This window comes from Physeter macrocephalus, chromosome 5 (assembly GCF_002837175.3).
Source record: "Physeter macrocephalus isolate SW-GA chromosome 5, ASM283717v5, whole genome shotgun sequence".
Taxonomy (NCBI): Eukaryota; Metazoa; Chordata; class Mammalia; order Artiodactyla; family Physeteridae; genus Physeter; species Physeter macrocephalus.
This window is the reverse complement of record NC_041218.1, coordinates 13586413-13606274: the sequence shown is the minus strand read 5'-3', so window position 1 is coordinate 13606274 and position 19862 is coordinate 13586413. Positions and strand designations below refer to the sequence as shown.

At 39.6% G+C, this 19862-nt stretch overlaps 1 protein-coding gene across 1 annotated transcript; it reads right to left on the bottom strand.

Moving 5' to 3' along the window:
• Window positions 1-1055: 1055 nt before the first annotated feature.
• On the bottom strand, window positions 1056-11707 carry MRPS33 (mitochondrial ribosomal protein S33). The gene is made up of 3 exons (XM_024126952.3): window positions 11621-11707; window positions 6871-7112; window positions 1056-3403 (listed from the first exon to the last, which is right to left on the bottom strand). Exons 2-3 carry the CDS (start codon window positions 7083-7085, stop codon window positions 3298-3300), a joined length of 321 nt encoding a protein of 106 aa, XP_023982720.1. The 5' UTR covers window positions 7086-7112; window positions 11621-11707; the 3' UTR covers window positions 1056-3297.
• Window positions 11708-19862: the final 8155 nt, after the last annotated feature.

Below are 19862 nucleotides of genomic sequence, written 5' to 3'. Positions count from 1 at the left end.
AAATCTGCTAGTAAGACGTACCGACTCTTACTGGTCATACAAATAGCTATATATAAAAATATTTGATTCACCTTTTACAGTTTACCTAGTCCTTTTCACAAACATGATTTCATTAATCCAGTGAAGTATTATCAGGATTTTACAGGGGCAGAAAGTGGTTCAAAGGCATTAAGTGATTTGAGGTCTCCCAGCCAGTGAGTAGAACTCTGTCACAAACCCATGACTTTTGAATCCAAACTGCAGTCTCTTTTTACTATGCAATACTAAAGTCAAGGGCAAAACACACAAAACACTAAACATTAGAGGGAAAACAAATAGTTTTGGTCGTGACCAGAGAAATCCAACTAAACAATCTGGCTAGCTGAATCCTACAGTTAAAAGACTTTTTTTCTAGTTGCAGTTAGTTCTTGTCTTAACCTTTGGTCACTGGTGTCCTGAAATGTGCTGGTTCCATGGCATCAAGAATTGACTCGTCCTCATGTACCACAATGTTCATTGCAGCTCTATTTACAATAGCCAGGACATGGAAGCAACCTAACTGTCCATCGACAGATGAATGGATAAAGAAGATGTGGCACATATATACAATGGACTATTACTCAGCCTTAAAAAGAAACGAAATTGAGTTATTTGTAGTGAGGTGGATGGACCTAGAGTCTGTCATACAGAGTGAAGTCAGAAAGAGAAAAACAAACACTGTATGCTAACACATATATATGGGATCTAAAAACAAAAAAAAATGGTCATGAAGAACCTAGGGGCACGATGGGAATAAAGACGCAGACATAGAGAATGGACTTGAGGACACGGGGAGGGGGAAGGGTAAGCTGGGACAAAGTGAGAGAGCGGCATGGACGTATATACACTACCAAATGTAAAACAGATAGCTAGTGGGAAGCAGCCGCATAGCACAGGGAGATCGGCTCGGTGCCTCGTGACCACCTAGAGGGGTGGGATAGGGAGGGTGGGAGGGAGACGCAAGAGGGAGGAGATATGGGGATGTATGTATACTCCAATAAAGATGAAAAAAAAAAAAAAAAAAGAATTGACTCGTCTCTCAGCCTCTACTTTCCATCTGGTCCACTGCTCAGTACGAGCTGTTTTGAGTTGCACAGTGTTTACTGTATCAGTTGGTTTTAGGGTACGGCTGATGTACAAATGCATTTTAGCTTTAGTTTCTGACTTCCAGCATATGGGGCAGCGCCGCGCCAGCCTGCTGCTGAGTTGTCTCCAGCTTCCCCATCAAATAGTGCTAAGGCTCCTTGGAGGCTCAGGGCCCGTCAGAGAACCAACACACAGATTTCTGGCTTGTGTTCTGACTCAGGATAGCTGCTGGGATCTAAAGCAGTTATCCTCTTTAAAGTAGCAACCTAATGCTCCTAAGTTCCTCTTACAGTTAGTCTTTCTCCAAAAGGTGGAGATGGCATGATTCAGAACATCCATTTACCTACACGGGATCCAGGCTACCAGCCTGTTTCTCAGCCCAGTGTCCTGGGGCCCATCCACCCACCAGGCTCGGCTGCACTGGCCAAGAGTAACAGTGCATCTGCACTTTTCTGAGCAAATCCCCAAGATCTTGTCAATACTTTACAACACACACATGCTCATTCACACAATCTTAAGGACTAAGGCTATTTATCTGTGTCCTCTAAAATTGGCATGTGCTCAGGGAAGAGTGCTAACTGGATTCTCAGCCTTCTGCTGGAATTCACATCTATCAGATGGAATTACCCATTTTTAGTTAGTTTTTATTCTTACCAACTGTAATATAGGCCCTAGCTATACCATATGGATTAGGTCTCTTTAAAAATATCATTTATCTAAGCATATGCAGCAGGATTCCTACTAGTTCAGGAATTACTCACAGGGCAGTTATTGCCAATACTTCCAGTGTTGGAGGGAAAGAAAATCATAGCTGGAGTAGTTGCTGCATGTGCTCCCGCCTGTGTGCTTTGCTCTCTTTTCCTGGGAGGTAGAAACGAGGTTAAAGGTACTTTATTTGGCACAACAATGTGCATATGGTTAGCACTTCTGTACTGTACACTTAAAAATAGTCAAGATGGTAAATTTTATGATTTTACCACAACAAAAAGAAAGTACTTAAAAAATTTCCTAGATGGTGCTAGAGATCTTCAGAATTCTTGGAAAAAAAAAAAAAATCAGAGAAGCCCTTGCAACCTCATTGGAAACTCACTGCTAGAATATAATACAATGAGCATCAAGCTCCTCAACTGTATACAACTCACCTCTCATAGAAATAACGTCTTACACACTTTGATCTCCGGGTAAGTTGGTTAAGTCCAACCTTTTTCACAGAACTTGCAAAGCCCTTCACAGTCTGGCCTTTGTCTATTTCATTATGACTAACCCATACTAGTTAGTGGTCTTTTTTCCAATTCCTTGAACGGGACAATTTCTTCTTACCTTAGGGCTTTGCAAATGGTGTTCTCTGTGCCTCAAGCGCTTTTCCACCATTTTTCTCCTGCCTAACTCTAATTTATCCTTCAGAGCCCCGCTTAAATATCACCTCTTCAGCGACACCTTCTTTAAAATACCTAACGAGGTTTGGGCCTCTTGCTATCTTCGTGGATCAATCCATCGATCCATCCACACTCTCACAGAAGTCTGGTCTGGATTTTTCCTTTGTAGCATGTAATACAATTGTATTTATGTAATTATGTAATATTAGGCTCTCCCTCAGGACTGAAAGTTCCACAAGGTAGGGACTGTTTGTTGCAAACCATTGTTTACCCGGGCTCTGGTAGCCTGTATACAGCAGGTACCCAATACTCTCTTAACAGATGCAGCCTTTTATCCCACAAATTTATCTTACAGATATTCTCAAAGGAGTAGGTGGAGAGGCACATAAAGTTTGTGAGCTTGGTGGTGGAGACAGTGGCTGAACAGCCAGAGAGATGAAAGAGCGTAGGGCTGGCTAAGTGGGGAAGCAAGAAGGGAGTAATGAGAGTGTTCATTTAATGAGTTTCCCCTCCACTCCACCAACATCCCATCCCCTCCCAAACAAGTCATTCAATAGTAATCATGCACTCATTTCTCTGGGGAATAAGGTAAACTCCAGATTACAGAACCAAGGTAAACAATGTTGCAGAATTAAAATGTGTTCAAGAAACCAGTCACAATTCAACTGCATTAGACTTCAGCACAGAGATGACTGTATTCCTCTGAATAATCTTCAGCTTAGGAAGCTTATACTCCTCCAATATGTGGAGGGACAATAAATACACTTCCTCCCGCTTTCGGTTGCTGAGGGAGAAGTCCTCTCCTGATGGACCAACACTATTTCCTTTTTGCAGCTCTTTTCCCTTCTCCTTTCCTTGGTTTCCCCTTTCCACGAAGCTTCTTCAGACGCAGTTGCTCATCCTTAAAGTCCTGATGCTCATCTCTGAAAAGAGAAAGAAAAAAATTAGCCAGTATTTTTATCAGACTGGAAAAGCACACCAATCTAGAATGTTCTCTTAGGTGGTTCCGGTTATCAAGCTTTGACTTCTACAGGGCGCATGCTCAGCTTGTTGAACAGAAAGGACAGGGAACCCCTGACATACAGATGGGCTGTGTTCCCAAAGTTCATTTCTAGGTCAGTTTTCCCTCACAGAAACAATGCTACCAACAGCTTACTTACCAAGCCCGCCCATGTAAACCTAGGTAACTAGGATACAACGCTAATAATTGCCCCAAATTTCCCTGTAACACTAAGACTAAACACTGAAGGGGGCAGAAAGTGGGTATAAGCTTCAACAGCTACACGAGACCCCGAGAGGCCCAGGGATTAGCACCTACTACAAAGGGGAAAGGTCTGGAGGAAGCTGCCCTGATGGCAGTGGACGATTCACACAACAAGGCTGCTGGGGAGTCTCAGGCAGAGGGAAGCCAGATCAACAGACAGATCCTCCAGGGGTCAAGGCAGCCAGGACTGTCTGTACATATGAATGAAGACTGCCTGTACTGTATAAAAATATCTGCATTCTAAGATCAAATACGGTCAGTATTCTTGGGGGACTGGCTCTAGGACCCCCTCCAGATACCAAAATCCACTGATGCTCAAGTCCCTTACATAAAACAGCATAGTATTTGCATATTCTACACACGTCCTCCTGAATATTTTAAATCATCTCTACATTACTTATAATACCTAATACAATGTAAATGCTATATAAATAGTTGCCAGGTGTGTGGCAAATTCAAGTTTTGTTTTTTGGAACTTTCTGGAATTTTTAAAAAAAAATATTTTCGATCCGTGGTCGGTTGAATCTGCAGATATGCAACCTGTGGATAGAGAGGCCCTCAAACAGTATAGTGTTTAAATATGTAAGCTGTGGAACCCATGTGACCCTGGGTTCAAATCACAGCTTCACCATTCAGGAGCTGTGTGACCCTGGATAAGGAATCTTCCCTCCCTGCCCCTTGGTCTCCTCACCTGTAAAAGGGTGGATGATGGCGTACCAATTAAATGTAAGAGAGGGGTTTGCTGGGCCCAATTTTTAACTCCCTAGGCTGTTTTACTTTATTTTTTATTTTTTTAATTTTGGCTGTGCCATGTGGTCTGTGGGATCTCAGTTCCCCAACCGCATGGAAGCCGGGCCCTTAGCAGTGAAAGCTCAGAGTCTTAACCACTACACTGCCAAGGAATTCCCCCTAGGCTGTTTTAAAATAGATCAGTTTTATAGGGTACGATGTTTCATTCCATGAACATGATAGATACAACAGACCTCTTAGGGATCAGCTATGTCTGCCCCTCAAATAAGTCATTCTCAAAAACACAGCCAGAGTAATTCTTCTGAAATATAAGTCAGATCATGTCACTCCTCTGTTTACAACCCGGCAAACCGCTCCCCGTTTTACTCAGCCCCCTGCACAATCCACCTCCTGTCCCACTGTTCTCCCCGCAGCCTGCGCAGCCCCTGGAACAGACGAGGAACATTCCAACTCAAGGCCTTTGCTCTGCTCTTCTCTCTGCCTTGCAGGCTCTTCCCTGGGTCCCACCTGGCTCACTCACCGCCCTCAAGTCTCTGCTTAAGCCTCACCTTCTCAATGAGGCTAACGCTGACTGTCCTGTCTAATACTGTGGCCTGTCCTCTCCCCGCCCACTGAGCGTCCGGTCAGCACTCTTGATCCTGCTCAGCAGGCTCTACTGTTTTTCTTCCCTGTAGCACATTCAACTTTGTAACACACCATATAACTTACTTATTTAATATGTTTCCCCCTCCTCCTTCCCTGCCCCCCCCCCCCCACCTTTCCTGACAACCTTCTCCAGAGAGCAAGCGACAAAGGCAGGGGTCTTTGTCTCCGCTGATGAACCAGCCCAAGCACCTGCTTGACTGAATGACTCACTGTTTTTGAGAACCTGCTTCCCACCCTGTTTTGTAGGTCTCTGAGTAAGATTTTCTCTATCGAAGACTGTCTAGTTTCATCCTGCCTGACTTCCCAGGAGGCCTTGTGTTAGAGGCACCATTTACCATAACTAGTGGCTAAATATGAAAATAATTGTGCTTTTCCATGGATAACTAAATGCTAAGTATTTTTTCTCTGTCCCCAGCGATAGTCAAGGCTTTATTTTTCAAACAAATAGAGAGTAGCAGCAAACAAGTAAATTAAAATAACTGAATGTATTTAATTTGGTTATGGGTTATATTTTCTACTCAGGACATCTGCCTTCCAATATTTTATTTGGGGTGAGAATAAAATTAATTTTTATTTTTTGAGCCAAGACTAATGGCAAGGGAGATAATCCCAAAAGCAATTCCAGAAATTCAAAATACATCATGAACTATCATCTCTAGTAATATATTAACTAAGAAAATCTATTCTATTTTGTTCATTGCTGTTCCCCTTGTGCCCATCTTAAGTGCCTGTACATGGAAGGTACTTAAAAAAAAAATCTGTTGGATAAATGAATGTACCAATCTTTAGTTATCTGGAATGAACTATTAATTTTATATTAGCACGAACAGTCCAAAATTAATTTTTGTATTGTTGCCCTAAGACAAGTCCAATTAAAACTTGTTAAATTGAAAAAAAAAAGTAGGCATTTTAACTTTATACAATTATGTACTGTTTAAATTCTTTTATAATGAGCATGTATTTGTTTGGTAACTAAGACATTTTTTTAAAGAAGATGGTCACATGGGTGTTTGATCTTTTTTCTTTCTAGATCAGTATATCATCTTAAGCACCCACTTCCGACACATACACAAACATACAAATGCATGGTGGAAAGAGCCTGCTACTCTTACTATTACATATTATCATCCTATTATAATATTGATTACATATTACTCTTAAAGGTAAACTACAGCTTATTTAGACCAAATTAGTATACCAAAAAGGGTACCAACTAAAAATGTCCGAAGAGGGTGAAAGGAAATAAGAAATCCTACAAAACTGCCATCAAGAACAAAAAAAAAAAAAAAAAAAAGAAGGAAAGAAAGGAGGCTCCCCCTCACCAGTTAGGAAGCAGATCAGCCACAGGGCAGGGACTCTTTTCGTCTGACCAACAAGAATCTGCTCAGTGTTTGGACCAGTTTTCCTCTGCATCCATTGAGTGCTCTTAGATTAATTACTAATTTAACATCTCACTATAGCGCAGTATCTAGTCAATGTGAGTCACATTTTAGACATAATTAAATTATGTCTTCCAATAAGTGCATGTTTCCTTTTTTTTTTTTTTTAAGTATACTCATTATGGATATTTTGAAAGCTTTCCCCTCCCACGACTGTACCTTTTGAACTACCTGGGCACTATTATAAGACCCACAAAACTATAAAGATAGAAAGGCTAATTTTTTCCTTTTCTGATCTACTAAACAAATTTCTTATAGGTTCCTCTTCGTGGTGTTTTTTTTTTGTCATTACCTGTAGAGTCCAAGAAAACGTAGTGTCCCCATGAGTGCAAAATAAGTGTTGTGATTAGGATACCAGTCATAAGTCTCCTTCCTCTTGGCCAAAGGCTGCTCACTAAACAGCTTCACCACTTTCATGGATTTGGAATCAGTAGGCCTGGCAACTTCACCAAACAGCCGGGCACTCAGACGACTCATGCGCAAGGCATATTCTGAAAGTGAAGACATTTCTTGCGCGGCAAGGAGCAAGAGTCCCTACAGAAAATGGGAGGAAAGATAAAGAGGTTAGTGCAAGAAACTCCCAGATTATCTAATGAACATTTTACGAAGTGAAAACACAGCAAGCCACACGTGAATCAGTTCACATCTTTGGCAGCACGTGCCTTGGCGTTGAGAAATAGCCACAGTGCAAGTGGCTATTTCCTTTGCATGCTTTACATTTTTTGCATCTTTTGCATTTGGTGTTCACACACTCTTACTCCCCAGCTGTACTGCCTCTTTTACAATGAATGATTTTATGACTCAATCGGTTATTTACTGAGAGTCAGCTTACCTATTTGTAGGCTAGATGAGGACAGGGGAACAAGTTATCCTACCGCAGCGTTGTTATTATACCTTCAGAAAACACCTACCACAGCAATCTGCATAATAAATATGCTGACTGCTTCCCACCTAAAGGTTTAATCATGGTGGAGAAATAATTATGCTGTTGTCTTTATTATCAGCCCTTTGAATGCTGTTCTCCTCAAGGGCTCCAGATGGCTCTAAGAACAGCTAATGAGTTATGAGGTCATTTAGCCTCCAGGTTGCTGGATTGAATTTTGCCTAGAGACTGAGAGCCAGCTGGGAAAAACAAAGATAGTAGTCTTATAGGAATTAACTCAACAGCTCAAAAGATTCATTTTATTCCTGAACAAAAGGCATTTATGAATTGTGATGTTACTTGCCTTATCTTCCATTTTGTATATTCTGCTTTAATGAAAATTAGCTAAATTCTTATTAGCTGAAAACAGTAACTTTTTCTTCGGAGGCATAGAATGTTGAAATAGTATAAGAATGATATCTGTAATATGCAAAAATTATAGGTACTATATATCGAAGACTGTATAGGTGATACATAAAAATCAAGAACGTTCACAGGTACTATAGCCAATATTTTATAATAACTGTAAATGGAGTATTACCTTTAAAAATTGTGAATCACTATATGGTACACTTGTAACATATAATATTGTACACCAACTATACTTCAATTAAAAAAAAAGCATTTGAGAGTTCCTCATCTGAAAAAAAACAAAGAATGTTGCTGGTGGAATAACCCTCATTCCATTCTAGTTCAAATGTAAGGGTACCTGTTGGCAGAATATGCTAATTTACATGAAATTTTTATAGTGAGATGAGAGTTCTTGCTGACTAAGACAGTATCCTGGGGGACAGTTCAGCTGGGATGAAAAGGAGTTGATCTCCAAATAGAAAAAAGGCATAAACCTATCTTGAAAAACCAAAAGAAATATATTTAAAAACCCTCCTAAACAGGAATGCTGCCAAGTAAATTTCAGAACTGCTCTGGCAATTTAAATATCCAGTATTTAAATTAAAGAATTTTTCATGTCCATTCCAAGATCCATTGAAAGAGCAGAGGATGACCTCAAACCAGTTTCAGAATGTCAGTCTCAAACCTTCTGAACATCAACCGAGCAATCTTGGGCCAATAGTGCCACCTGAAGGCCAGCAATGGGAGAACTGTCCAAGGTCTCTCCTGGCTCTCCCCTCCAACCTGGGATCTGTGCAAGCCTTACACTTTTCCTTTCAGTACTCAGTTCTAGGATTCCTTTCTCTCCCAACTCTTGCTCCATTATGTGGATGGGGATGGATTGGGGTTGTTAGAGGTGTATAATTTCATCAATGAGAAAAAAAGTCATTAACAGTTAACATATAAAGAGAAAACAGTCAGTGCTATAAACCTCTAAAGGCCTTGCAAATTACCAGAAGTTGCCTTCAAGAAGCTACAAAAAATTTCTTTGCATGCATTATCTTTTGTCTTCCTTCCACCTTTAAGGTTATCTTTTTTCCAAACATCAGACAAAAAACTAAAAAACAAAAGGTTTCTTAATCAACTTTTCTTTGTTTTGCTTAATTACCATTATGGCATCAGAACAGATTTCTGTTGCCATTGCACAATATTTCCACAATCAGTTATTTGTAAGGTGGTCTAGGAACTATCATTTTGCTACAAAATTTTCACGAAAATATGTTCTGAAACCCAAATCATTTTATTTTCAAATGAAGAGGCAGCATGGAATCCTGACGCTTAGGTCTGAGTACTGGCTCTGCCACTTATCAACTGGGTTATTTTGAACAATTACCTATCCTCTCTAAATATGAGTTTCCTTTTCGGAAAACAAAGCTTGAAGGACTTTGTGAGAAATAAGACAGTGGCACTGAATCAATGGTAAACTAAAAAAAGAAAAAACCTAAACATGCTTGGTGTTCATACGTTCTATACAGACACATTTGTTTATTCCTTGTCCTCATTTAATCATGCAAAAAAGCATATGCATACTCCATGTAGTTGAACCTGCACCTCCCTGGAATGGTATCCTCACTTATAGACACTGACAGCCAGAGAAACATAGACAAGGGGACCAGCAGCTTGGTAACCTGACAGGTAGTGAGGGAGGGACTCACTAGGACAGTGGTCACGGAAGCCTTCACAGGATGCTAAGTTATCTCCATGCCCACCATGGAATGTAGCAAAGTACTGGGACACATAGCTCATAAATAATAAGGTCTCATTAGAATCCAATGGAAATGGTCATATCACAAAATCCAAGTCCTAAAACTTTTATGATGGAGAAAGAGAATAAGCCTCTCCAAACCTGAATCCTTTACTAGAAACAAAGAAACACTTGCTAAATAGAAGCAAACTGAAAATGACTATGACAATTACCAATTACTGCTTTGTAGTCTCTTACAGAGCACAGACCTGTATGTTTCTGATGAAGTACAGCATAGGAGCTTGGTAAACCTTTCTGTTACATAGACTAAAACAGCTCACAAGTTCTGCTGTCCATAAATATTGGTCCTGAGACTGGCAAACTGCCACTCTATTAGCTTTAAATTTTTTTAAAGATTGGAAAGCCTTATCTAGGATTTTTCAGGATCCTGGTATGCCCCTTTACAGAAACTTTCAACTTTATCTTAAAAAAAACCCATGATGACCACGTGAAAGACATTAAGGTAAAAGGCAAAAAAAAAAAGATTTTTATTCACATGAAGCTATTCTAAGGGGTAGAGAATAGTCACTTAAAATATCAAATTTTCTTTAAATGTGAACTAAAGAAAACAGTATCATGAAGAAAAACTACCTGGACTTGAAAATGCTAAGCAAAAACAAATTACTGAAATGTGCCGGAGCAAAACATGTTAAGCCCATAGGAGAAAATATCCATCTCTTTACTTTAGCATAAAAGGGTAAGTTTCTCTGATCTTTCTGATAAGTCTGATGCATTTAAAAGGTCAGGTTTATACAGTAACTGGCTTTGGATTAGGTCTGCCTTTTTTTTTTGAAAAGTGCAGACGATGTGCAGGAGTTCTTAACCTGGGTAATCCTCAGTGTGGTGAATCCCCGGGGGGAAATTTAAAAGTGAATGCTGAAATGTGTGTTGTGTGTGTGTGTAAATTCTGCTGGGGAGGGAAGTTTCTCAAAAAACCACGGGTTAGGGCTTCCCTGGTGGCGCAGTGGTTGAGAGTCCGCCTGCCGATGCAAGGGACACGGGTTCGTGCCCCGGTCCGGGAAGATCCCACATGCCGCGGAGCGGCTGGGCCCGTGAGCCATGGCCGCTGAGCCTGCGCGCCCGGAGCCTGTGCTCCGCGACGGGAGAGGCCACAACTGCGAGAGGCCCGCGTACCGAAAAAAACAAAAACAAAAACAAAAAAAACCACGGGTTAGTGGAGAGCGCCAGCTCTGGAGTTGAAAAGCTGGTTGGAATCTTGCCTCTGCACTTTAATGGACATATCGTGTTTGCAGTAGTACGTATTCTTTGCCTTCGTTTTCTCATCTACTACAGGACAGTTGTACTATCTCACTGCATTGTGAGGCTGACGTGCAAAACTCATGGCCCAGGGCCTGCCCTAATAGTCATAGTTATCAGGCCTCAAGGAACTCACACAATGTGCACACGCGTTTCACAGAAAAACAATCTAGACACAGTGCTTTTCTTTTTAAAGCCCAGTACTGATTATTTTACTGGGTCGCAGAGACACGAACGGCTCTGAATGGATGTCAAGCTTTACTCAGTTCAACAAGAACATCCCCAACATCCTCCAACTGCCTGGATCACGCCTCTGCCTGTGATGGAAGCAACAATGTCAAGTCAACCGACGTTTATATCGGTAGGGCATTTCACTAATATTTTTCTTAAATATCATTCACTCATACTTTTCTGAAGCTGGTAACAAAACTAATCTGCACCCCCAGCCCCACAAAGCTAAGGCCAACTGATGAGCAGAGAAACCGAGCCTTGAATGCTGCCTAAACAGGAAGAGAGTAACTGCTCCGGAGAGGAAACTAGGCTAGCGTCCTTCGTTTCGTAAATCTCTGAAGTTATGCAGGAAAAGGCCAAGTTGTTTGGGGGAGACCTGTGAAACCTCCGAGCTGCTTAATGAAATTGATTCCTATTCCTGGCGACTCTACAAGGTTGGAGACCCCCGCAGGGTTCCTGCAGTCATTGCCAATAACTACATGCCCCCCAGTGACTTACCAACTCACGAGCCTCCTCGGCCGCGCGCCCCTTTCCCGGAAGGCCCGCCCCCCAGTTCCAGCCGGAGACTTCAGCGGAGAGCAGTAGAGAAACGGAAGTTTGGTGGCTAGAGTGCAGTCTTAGTGAGAGACCCGGAACTCCTAACGTCTGACCTGGCGCCTGCGCAGTGAGTCGAGCGCCTCCAGGTGAGCGGAGGACTGACCGAACGTCAGGGGCGAGAGGCCTGGCTTTCATGAACGTCCTGCAGGGTTCGCTAACTCTATTTTGTTGGAAATGGCTATAGTTCTGACCCCCACCCCCCAACCTCTGAAGCAATGTTTATGCGTGTGCCATGTGGTGGAGAATGAAATGCATTTTTTTCCTCCTTCCACTTTCTTTCTGTGTGATTTCTTTCTCTTTTCAGCCAGCTCAGGCCTTGACGTGCTGGAAGCGCATTGCTTGACTTTAGGGGCTGAAGAAACTTCTGACCCATCAGGGGTGCATTCCCCTCCCTGCCACCGATCTACTCAGCTTTAACAGTCAATTAGTATCGCTTCCCGGAGGCCATTCTTGATACCCCTTTGCTGGGTTAGGGGAACTATTTGGAGCGCTCTGTGTTTCTCTACCCCACTGGCCTGGAAGCTTCTTCAGGGAGTAGGGATGGGGTATTTATCTGACTCCTCAGTAGTTATCTAGACCCCGCTTGACAGTAGAAACACTGTATTTTACTCCATAAGAAATCTGCCCTCGGGGCTTCCCTGGTGGCGCAGTGGTTGCGCGTCCGCCTGCCGATGCAGGGAAACAGGGTTCGCGCCCCGGTCTGGGAGGATCCCACGTGCCTCGGAGCGGCTGGGCCGGTGAGCCGTGGCCGCCGGGCCTGCGCGTCCGGAGCCTGTGCTCCGCAACGGGAGAGGCCGCAGCAGAGGGAGGCCCGCATACCACACACAAAAAGAGATCTGCCCTCAAGCAAGCCATATAGGCATTGGCTGAAGCATTTGTTGAATATTTAATAGTTCAGCTGAGAACACTTCCTATTTTCTGAGCATTATTCAAGGCCTGTCATAAATACTCTAAAATGTACCCTGGCATTAAGGTAAATCAGTGGCAAGCTATATTCCTAGAGGGTATTCTATTGACACCCTCTTCCCTCCTATAGAATTTTGTTTTATTAACTTAGGTTTAGATATCTTATCAATATATGCTATAGAATTTGTTTTTATCAAGTTAAGTTTTGATATGTTATCAACCTATGATATAATTAGTAGCCTTGTTAACTTGGGTCTGGCTTAAGAAGTTGACACAGGGTGTAATGAGTATAGCATGCATAACTGAGTCCAAAAGAAATATCCTGGGTAGGAATTTCACCTTGTCTTGGCTTGTTTTTACCTAATAACCACTGAATCACATAAACAAGGAGACTTCCTTTGAATACTGGCTGTTAGAAAGTTTAAAGCCAAATTTGCTGTGGGCTCATGGCAGTAACTATTATACGTATATTTGCATAAACAAATATAAACCTTGTTGTTGGCTCTGTTTTGCATGTATATCTTTGGTTTTTCCCTTTTCGCCTATTTATTATTTGTGTTATCCCGATGTTTTGTGAATCTCTGTACGCTACCATAACTCTTTCTTAAAATACAGCGAGGCATAGAGAGTTACAGATGGCTGTGTAATATGGGGCACTTTGCACCGTGTCTCTTATTAAGTCAATTTCATAGGGCTCATGCTAGTTTCGGAGCCTGCTATAACAAAATACCACGAACTTGGTGGCTTAAAACGTCAGAACTTTATTGTCTCACAGTTCTGGAGGCCGGAAGTCCAAAATCAGTATTAATGGGCCAAAATCAAGGTGTTGGCAAGGCCACACTCCTTCCAGAGGCTCTGGGGTAGAATAATTTCTTTGACTCTTCCAGCTTCTGGTGGTTGCTGGCATTCACTGACTTATGGCCACATTATTCCAATCTTCAAGACCAGAATCTTCAAATATCTCTCTGCCTCCTCTTTACATCACCTTCTCCTCGATGTGTATCAGATCCCCTACTGCCTTCCTCTTACAGGGTTATGTGTAATTGCATTTAGGGCCCACAGGATAATCCCGGATGATCTCCCCATCTCAAGATTCTTAATTTATTCATATCTACCAGGGCCCTTGTTCCATATATAGTGGGATTTACAAGTTCCAGGGATTAGGACTGATAACCTTGGGGGACATTTTCCTGTCTACCACAGAGTTGGAAACAGCAAGTCTATGATATTGGCCTATAAAAACTGTTACTGACCAATGGGGAAGTTTAAATATTACGGTGGGCAAACTAATGTAACAGAATAAAATTTAACCTCCTGTGGATATTAACTTCCAGACCTTGGCTTACCCACTTGTACCTCCAAGCTAAAGCTTCCTTAAGGACACTTGTTATAGTCAGAGATTGCCTTATATATTTCTATTTTCTATAGCCCAGTGTTTTAAAATTGTGGGTTATGAATCATTAGTTGGTTGTGAAATCAATTTAGTGGGTCGTGAACAGCATTAAAAGACATTAGAGGGCTTCCCTGGTGGCGCAGTGGTTGGGGGCCCGCCTGCCGATGCAGGGGACACGGGTTCGTGCCCCGGCCCGGGAAGATCCCACATGCCACGGAGCGGCTGGGCCCGTGAGCCATGGCCGCTGAGCCTGCGCATCCGGAGCCTGTGCTCCGCAATGGGAGAGGCCACAACAGTGAGAGGCCCGCGTACCGCAAAAAAAAAAAAAAAAAAAAGACATTAGAATAGGAAGTATCAGAGTGCATCACGTGTAGTGAGGGTAATTATTGTTTCATGAAACAATATGTATATGTGTACTGGATCATGTTGTAAAATATACTGCTCACTCTAGGTTGTGGTAAAATGGAAAGCCTCTGCTGTATGCAAATTCATTCTTCATCATACTCAGTGGCAAATGTTTCTTGCTATTTGAGCAGGAATTAAAGCTCACATCAATTCAAGTTCTTATTGTGTGGAATAGTCCACAGGGCAGGTGGATACCTACTCCTTGAAGTAAATTAATTTATAGAGCCCTTATACTCTTTCCTAGTGTTGTGTAAGTTCTTCTTTCCTCCTTCTGCATTTACAATAGTTCTTTTCTAACTTTACAAAAAAAAGATATATCCCTCACCTACGGTGTAAAACCCTCTAGAATGACAAACAAAGGGACAATTCAACATGTTTTGGAAGAAGCTTCCTTTAATTATTAATCAAGGCATTGTAAACCCTTCTTAGGCTTCCTGTCTTTTCCCGTCTTACATCTATCCCAGGTAAGGGTGAAGTAAGGCTCTTAGAAATATGGTAATTGGATATTTGTTGTGACTTTCTGAAATCAGATATGCTGTGTGAGTGTGAATGGTGGGAGTGATACTAATTTTCATCACATCTCTTTTAACCATCACATCTGTTTTATCTCTGTGGTTAAGAAGTGCATTATTATTGAAGGAGAGTCTGGTGAGAGCAAAGCAAAACCAGCATTGAAGAAAATATTGAACCCTAAATTTTTTTCACATATTTAAACATAAGCAATTTTTTTCAGCTATTCTCAACACTTATCTGTAAGATGTGTCATTATCTGGAAAGAAAAGTGACTTTGAACAGCTGAAGGAGTGGAGGTTAGTGACATTGATTCTTTTAAATATAAAATGGATTATTTTAAGAGACCTTCATATTTTTTCCCATTACACAGAATAATCTGCAAAAAAGTCATATGTAATTTTATTTTAGATTTGGTATGTGTTGCTCAATAAAATTTAAAACGTATTGTAAAAATCACAGATCACCAAATAGTTCCCATTCCCTCCCTTTTCAGGCATAAGGTTGGAGTTCATTTCATGGCAATCGTGGAATTGGGTAAGGCCATAGGACTATTTCTGGCCAGTGAGTTATGAACAGAAGTATTGCCTTTACCCATATGAAACCTCTAGAGCTCTCCTTTCCCTCTGGTACAGGGGATCATTGCTCTGTCAGCCTGGGCCCTTGAGTGATTATGAGGAGCAGATCTGTTCTGCCAGCCACAGTGTGCATGTAGCTTAGGTTAGAAAGAAGCCTTTGTTGTTTTGAGTCATACCATTTTGTTGTTTGTTACTGCAGCATGACCTAGCCTATCCTGTCTGATATACTTATTTTATCAAATTCTGTCATGAAGTATATAAATACTCCCATCCTGACCTCATTTTATCTTTTAGCATGTTTGATACTTTGTGCTTCTTATTAACAAAAAATAAAATTATGTGTTAGCTGCTGGACTGATCTATTTTTAACAGCATACTTTTATTCTTCATTAAATATATGGGAAAAGTTTTTATTACTACTTCAGAAAAGAAACTGGTTAGAGAATTTTTATGTGTGATTTTTATTTAGTTATTCCTGAAAGCTGAAAACCGAATTTCAGTATATACATGGACATACTTATTAAAGGAATACTGTGCTTTAAAAAAAATCGTATTCTAATTCATAAATAATATTTGTTGATTATGTTTTACTATTATGAATTAAGTGATGACAGAACCCATATAGATTTATTCCTGGTTTTGTGACATTATAAAAATGTATAAACTAATTCTATTAGTTCTTACACCATTTTAATCTTGATTGGTTTTAATAATTGAGCTTATGAGATACATTTTGTGATCTATTTCTCAGTTTTTAGAAAATTTACATCAAATTCATATACTAACACATTTATTTGAATTGAAAATTGTCACACTTTTTCTCAAGGTGAATTTTATTTAGATGATTGGTTTGACAGTGAGGATTGACTTTACTAATTAGATTACGTGGTCAATAGCACATTTTCTGCATATTGAATAAGTTATATCTGCAGCTCCAAGGTACAGCAAAAATATATAAAACACATGATGAAATGAAAGTATTTTATAAAAAATATTTTACGTTAAATTAATACTGTTTCCATTTTGCTAATCCTTTAAGGGTTATTTCAGGCAGGCAAGATGCTTCTAAATGAGAACAAAACAAATATGGATTTGGTAAATCTTTGTATTGCTTTTTTGGTTTATTTCCCAGACACTGTGAAAGTGAATGGCTATGATGGCTGCGTAACAAATTCTTTTCCTTTTATCTCAGATTTTAGATTCTCTTTTGGAGTAAAACAGCCTCTACACTGTTTACAAGTTATTTTGAGTTGCAAAAATTCTTTCTATGTTTTTCCTTATATTAGCATCTGTAGTAGAAACCTTAGCCACAGACAGTAACTGCTCCAGGTCAATATATTCTTTTAAAAGTCAGGTTGAAAACAATTCTTTGTTTTCAGAAATTTTAAAGGAGGAACTAGTGAAGTTGTCAGTGGATAGATCATTACAAATAATTTTTATGATAGATTTCTATGTAATTTTTGGCATCTAACTTGGAATGAGTTTAAAGAATTGGGTGATATTGCTATACCTAGCTTCTTCTATTCCCATATACTTACTCATGTGAACAAAGTTTCTCAGTGCTTACGTCAATACAAGTGAAAATAAGGATAGAATTGATGCTGTCTCATTCAAGCAATAAGTAATAGTCATATATGGATACATTAGGTAAATGGGGAAAACTTATGTCAAGAGATGTGTTAAATTTTTTGTTGTTTATAAGCACTGACCAAAACTCATGATATATTTAGTTTGTTTTGCTCACTTGTGAACCAAAAAATTGAAGTTTAAAAAAAATTAAAATTCAATCTACAGATATTTTGTTGCAGAGAAATATGATAGATGATCAAGAAATAAATGTCTTTTAAGCATAAAAACATATTAGGATATGGTGAAATTTCATGAGGTGAGTAGAATGTAAGTTGAAGGAGAAAAAGAAATGGTATAAACTTTTCAACTTCTAAAGAAGTCCTTATTCGTGTATTTTAAAAACAAATGATGATGGATCTGAAATTACTATTCCTTTGGACATTGAAAAGATGATGTAATGGTTTTATTTTAAAATTTCAATGTTCATGATACACTTTGCCACTTTCTAAATTTATGATGAAAAATTTTAGATGTCAACCAAAGATGTGTGAGAGAGCACATGGTTTTGTAAATTCTCTTAGGTGGTTCATAAGCAAAAGTTTGAAGACTGTGTTATATTTGTACACTAACGTTTTCTAAAGCTGTTTTGACAAGTGCTAACTGGAGAATTAAGGTAATTGTCTGAGAGTAATTACCATTTCCTGATATCTCTTTTTGTGAGAACTCATTGCAGAAAACGAGTTTTATACCTGTTGCTTATCTGGGTAATTGTCTCATTTTCATAAGTGTGTGGATATTTATGTAGTTTTAATCTAAATTATGGATATGGGAAAGCAAAGCTGTCTTCTGGTGGCACATACTACTACAAAGGACCTTCATCCTTCCTTGTTATTTCTATCACCCATTTCTCATATGTTTGTTGTGTATCCTTTCAGACAAAGAAGTTGATAAATAAGGGAGAAATAAAACTTAGCAATATAGGAAACTGTTATCTCTTTATCAAAATAGTTTAAATGCGTTTTCCCTCACATCAACACATCTAAAAATGTCAACATTTTGTGAAAGGATTTAGTAGCATGTAGGTATCATATGAAGACCCATTGCCAAAGGATCCCTGAACCCTAGGTCCTCTATTTTCTGGGCTTCCCAGCCCTTTATTTCAAGCCTAAAATGATATTTATCCATTTATCCTCCACTCTTTATACTAATACTTCAGTTGTCTGAAGTAGCACATGTACATATATTGAAAACTGGAGAAGGTTATAACTTTTGTTCTCAAGTCATACATATTTTTAAAAAAGAAGAAAAAGCATCTATTATATTTACCCAGATATTTACCATTTCTGTGTTCTTCCTTCATTCCTGAAGTTCCAAGTGTCCCTCTGGTATAATTTCCTTCCAGCCTAAAGAACTTCTTTTCTCACTTTTTTTAGAGCAGATCTGCTTGTGACAGATTCTTTTATTTTTGCTTCATGTGAGAATGTCTTTATTTCACTGTCATTCCTTAAAGGTATTTTCACTGAATATAGAATTCTGGGTTTATAGTTGTTTTCATTCAGCGCTTAAAAATGTTATTCCACTATCTTCTGCTCTCCATAGTTTCTGATGAGAAATCAGCAAAAGTTCAAATGGTTGTTCCCTTATATGTAATGTGTGAAGTTTTAAGATTTAAGAAAAAAAAAAACCTTTGGTCTTTAGAAGTTTGATTTGATGAATCTGGCATTTTTTTTTTTTTTTTTTTTTTTTTTTTTTTTTTTTTGCATTTATCCTGTTTGGGTTTCCTGGGCTTCTTGTATCTGTACATTTGTATCTTTCACCAAATTAGGGAAGTTTTGGCCATTATTTTTTCAAAAATTCTTTTTATAATAATTTGCTTCTCCTGTCCTTCTAGGACTCCAGTGACTGAAATGTTAAGATTATTTGCTAATGCTCTGTTTTTTTATTCCCCTCTCACATGAGATCACGTCTATAATCTAGTTTCAATCTAATCTTCAATTTCACTGGCCCTTTCCTTTCTCATTGTCTCTATTCTGTTATCAAGCCATTGCAGTGAAATTCTTATTTCAGATAAAATGTTTATTTTATTTTCAGCCCTAAAATTTCTATTTGAGTCTTTGCTATTGATTCTGTTATTTTGCAAGAATTGTGTTTCTATTCACTTAAGGAATGTTTATCTTCTTGAAGCATGGATATGATGACTACTTTAAAGTCATTGATATTTCCAATATCTAGGTTGTCTTGGGGTTGGCATATCTTAATTTTCTTTTCCCTTGAGAATTGATCACAATTTCCCGGTTCTTTGTATGTTGAGTAACTTTGGATTGTATCTTGTATTTCGAATATTAGGTGGTGAGTCTGTCAGCCCTGTTAAAATTCTCTGGAGAATGTTGATTTTTTGTTAGTTTGTTCGTTTTAGTAGCCAGTCAGCTTGGCTGTATTTGGGTTGCAAGTTATGTGTGGCTTCTATGTCAGTACAATTTTCAAAGCCCTTGCAATGCTGCTTTGGGTCAGTTCTTTTTTTAAAAAATGATTGATTGATTGATTGAGTGATTTTTGGCTGCATTGGGTCTTCATTGCTGTGCTTGGGCTTTCTCTAGTTGCGGCGAGCGGGGGCTACTCTTCGTTGCGGTGCACGGGCTTCTCATTGTTGTGGCTTCTCTTGTTGCAGGGCATGGGCTCTAGGTGCATGGGCTTCAGTAGTTGCAGCACGTGAGCTCAGTAGTTGTGGCTCATGGGCTCTAGAGCACAGGCTCAGTAGTTGTGGTGCACGGGCTTAGTTGCT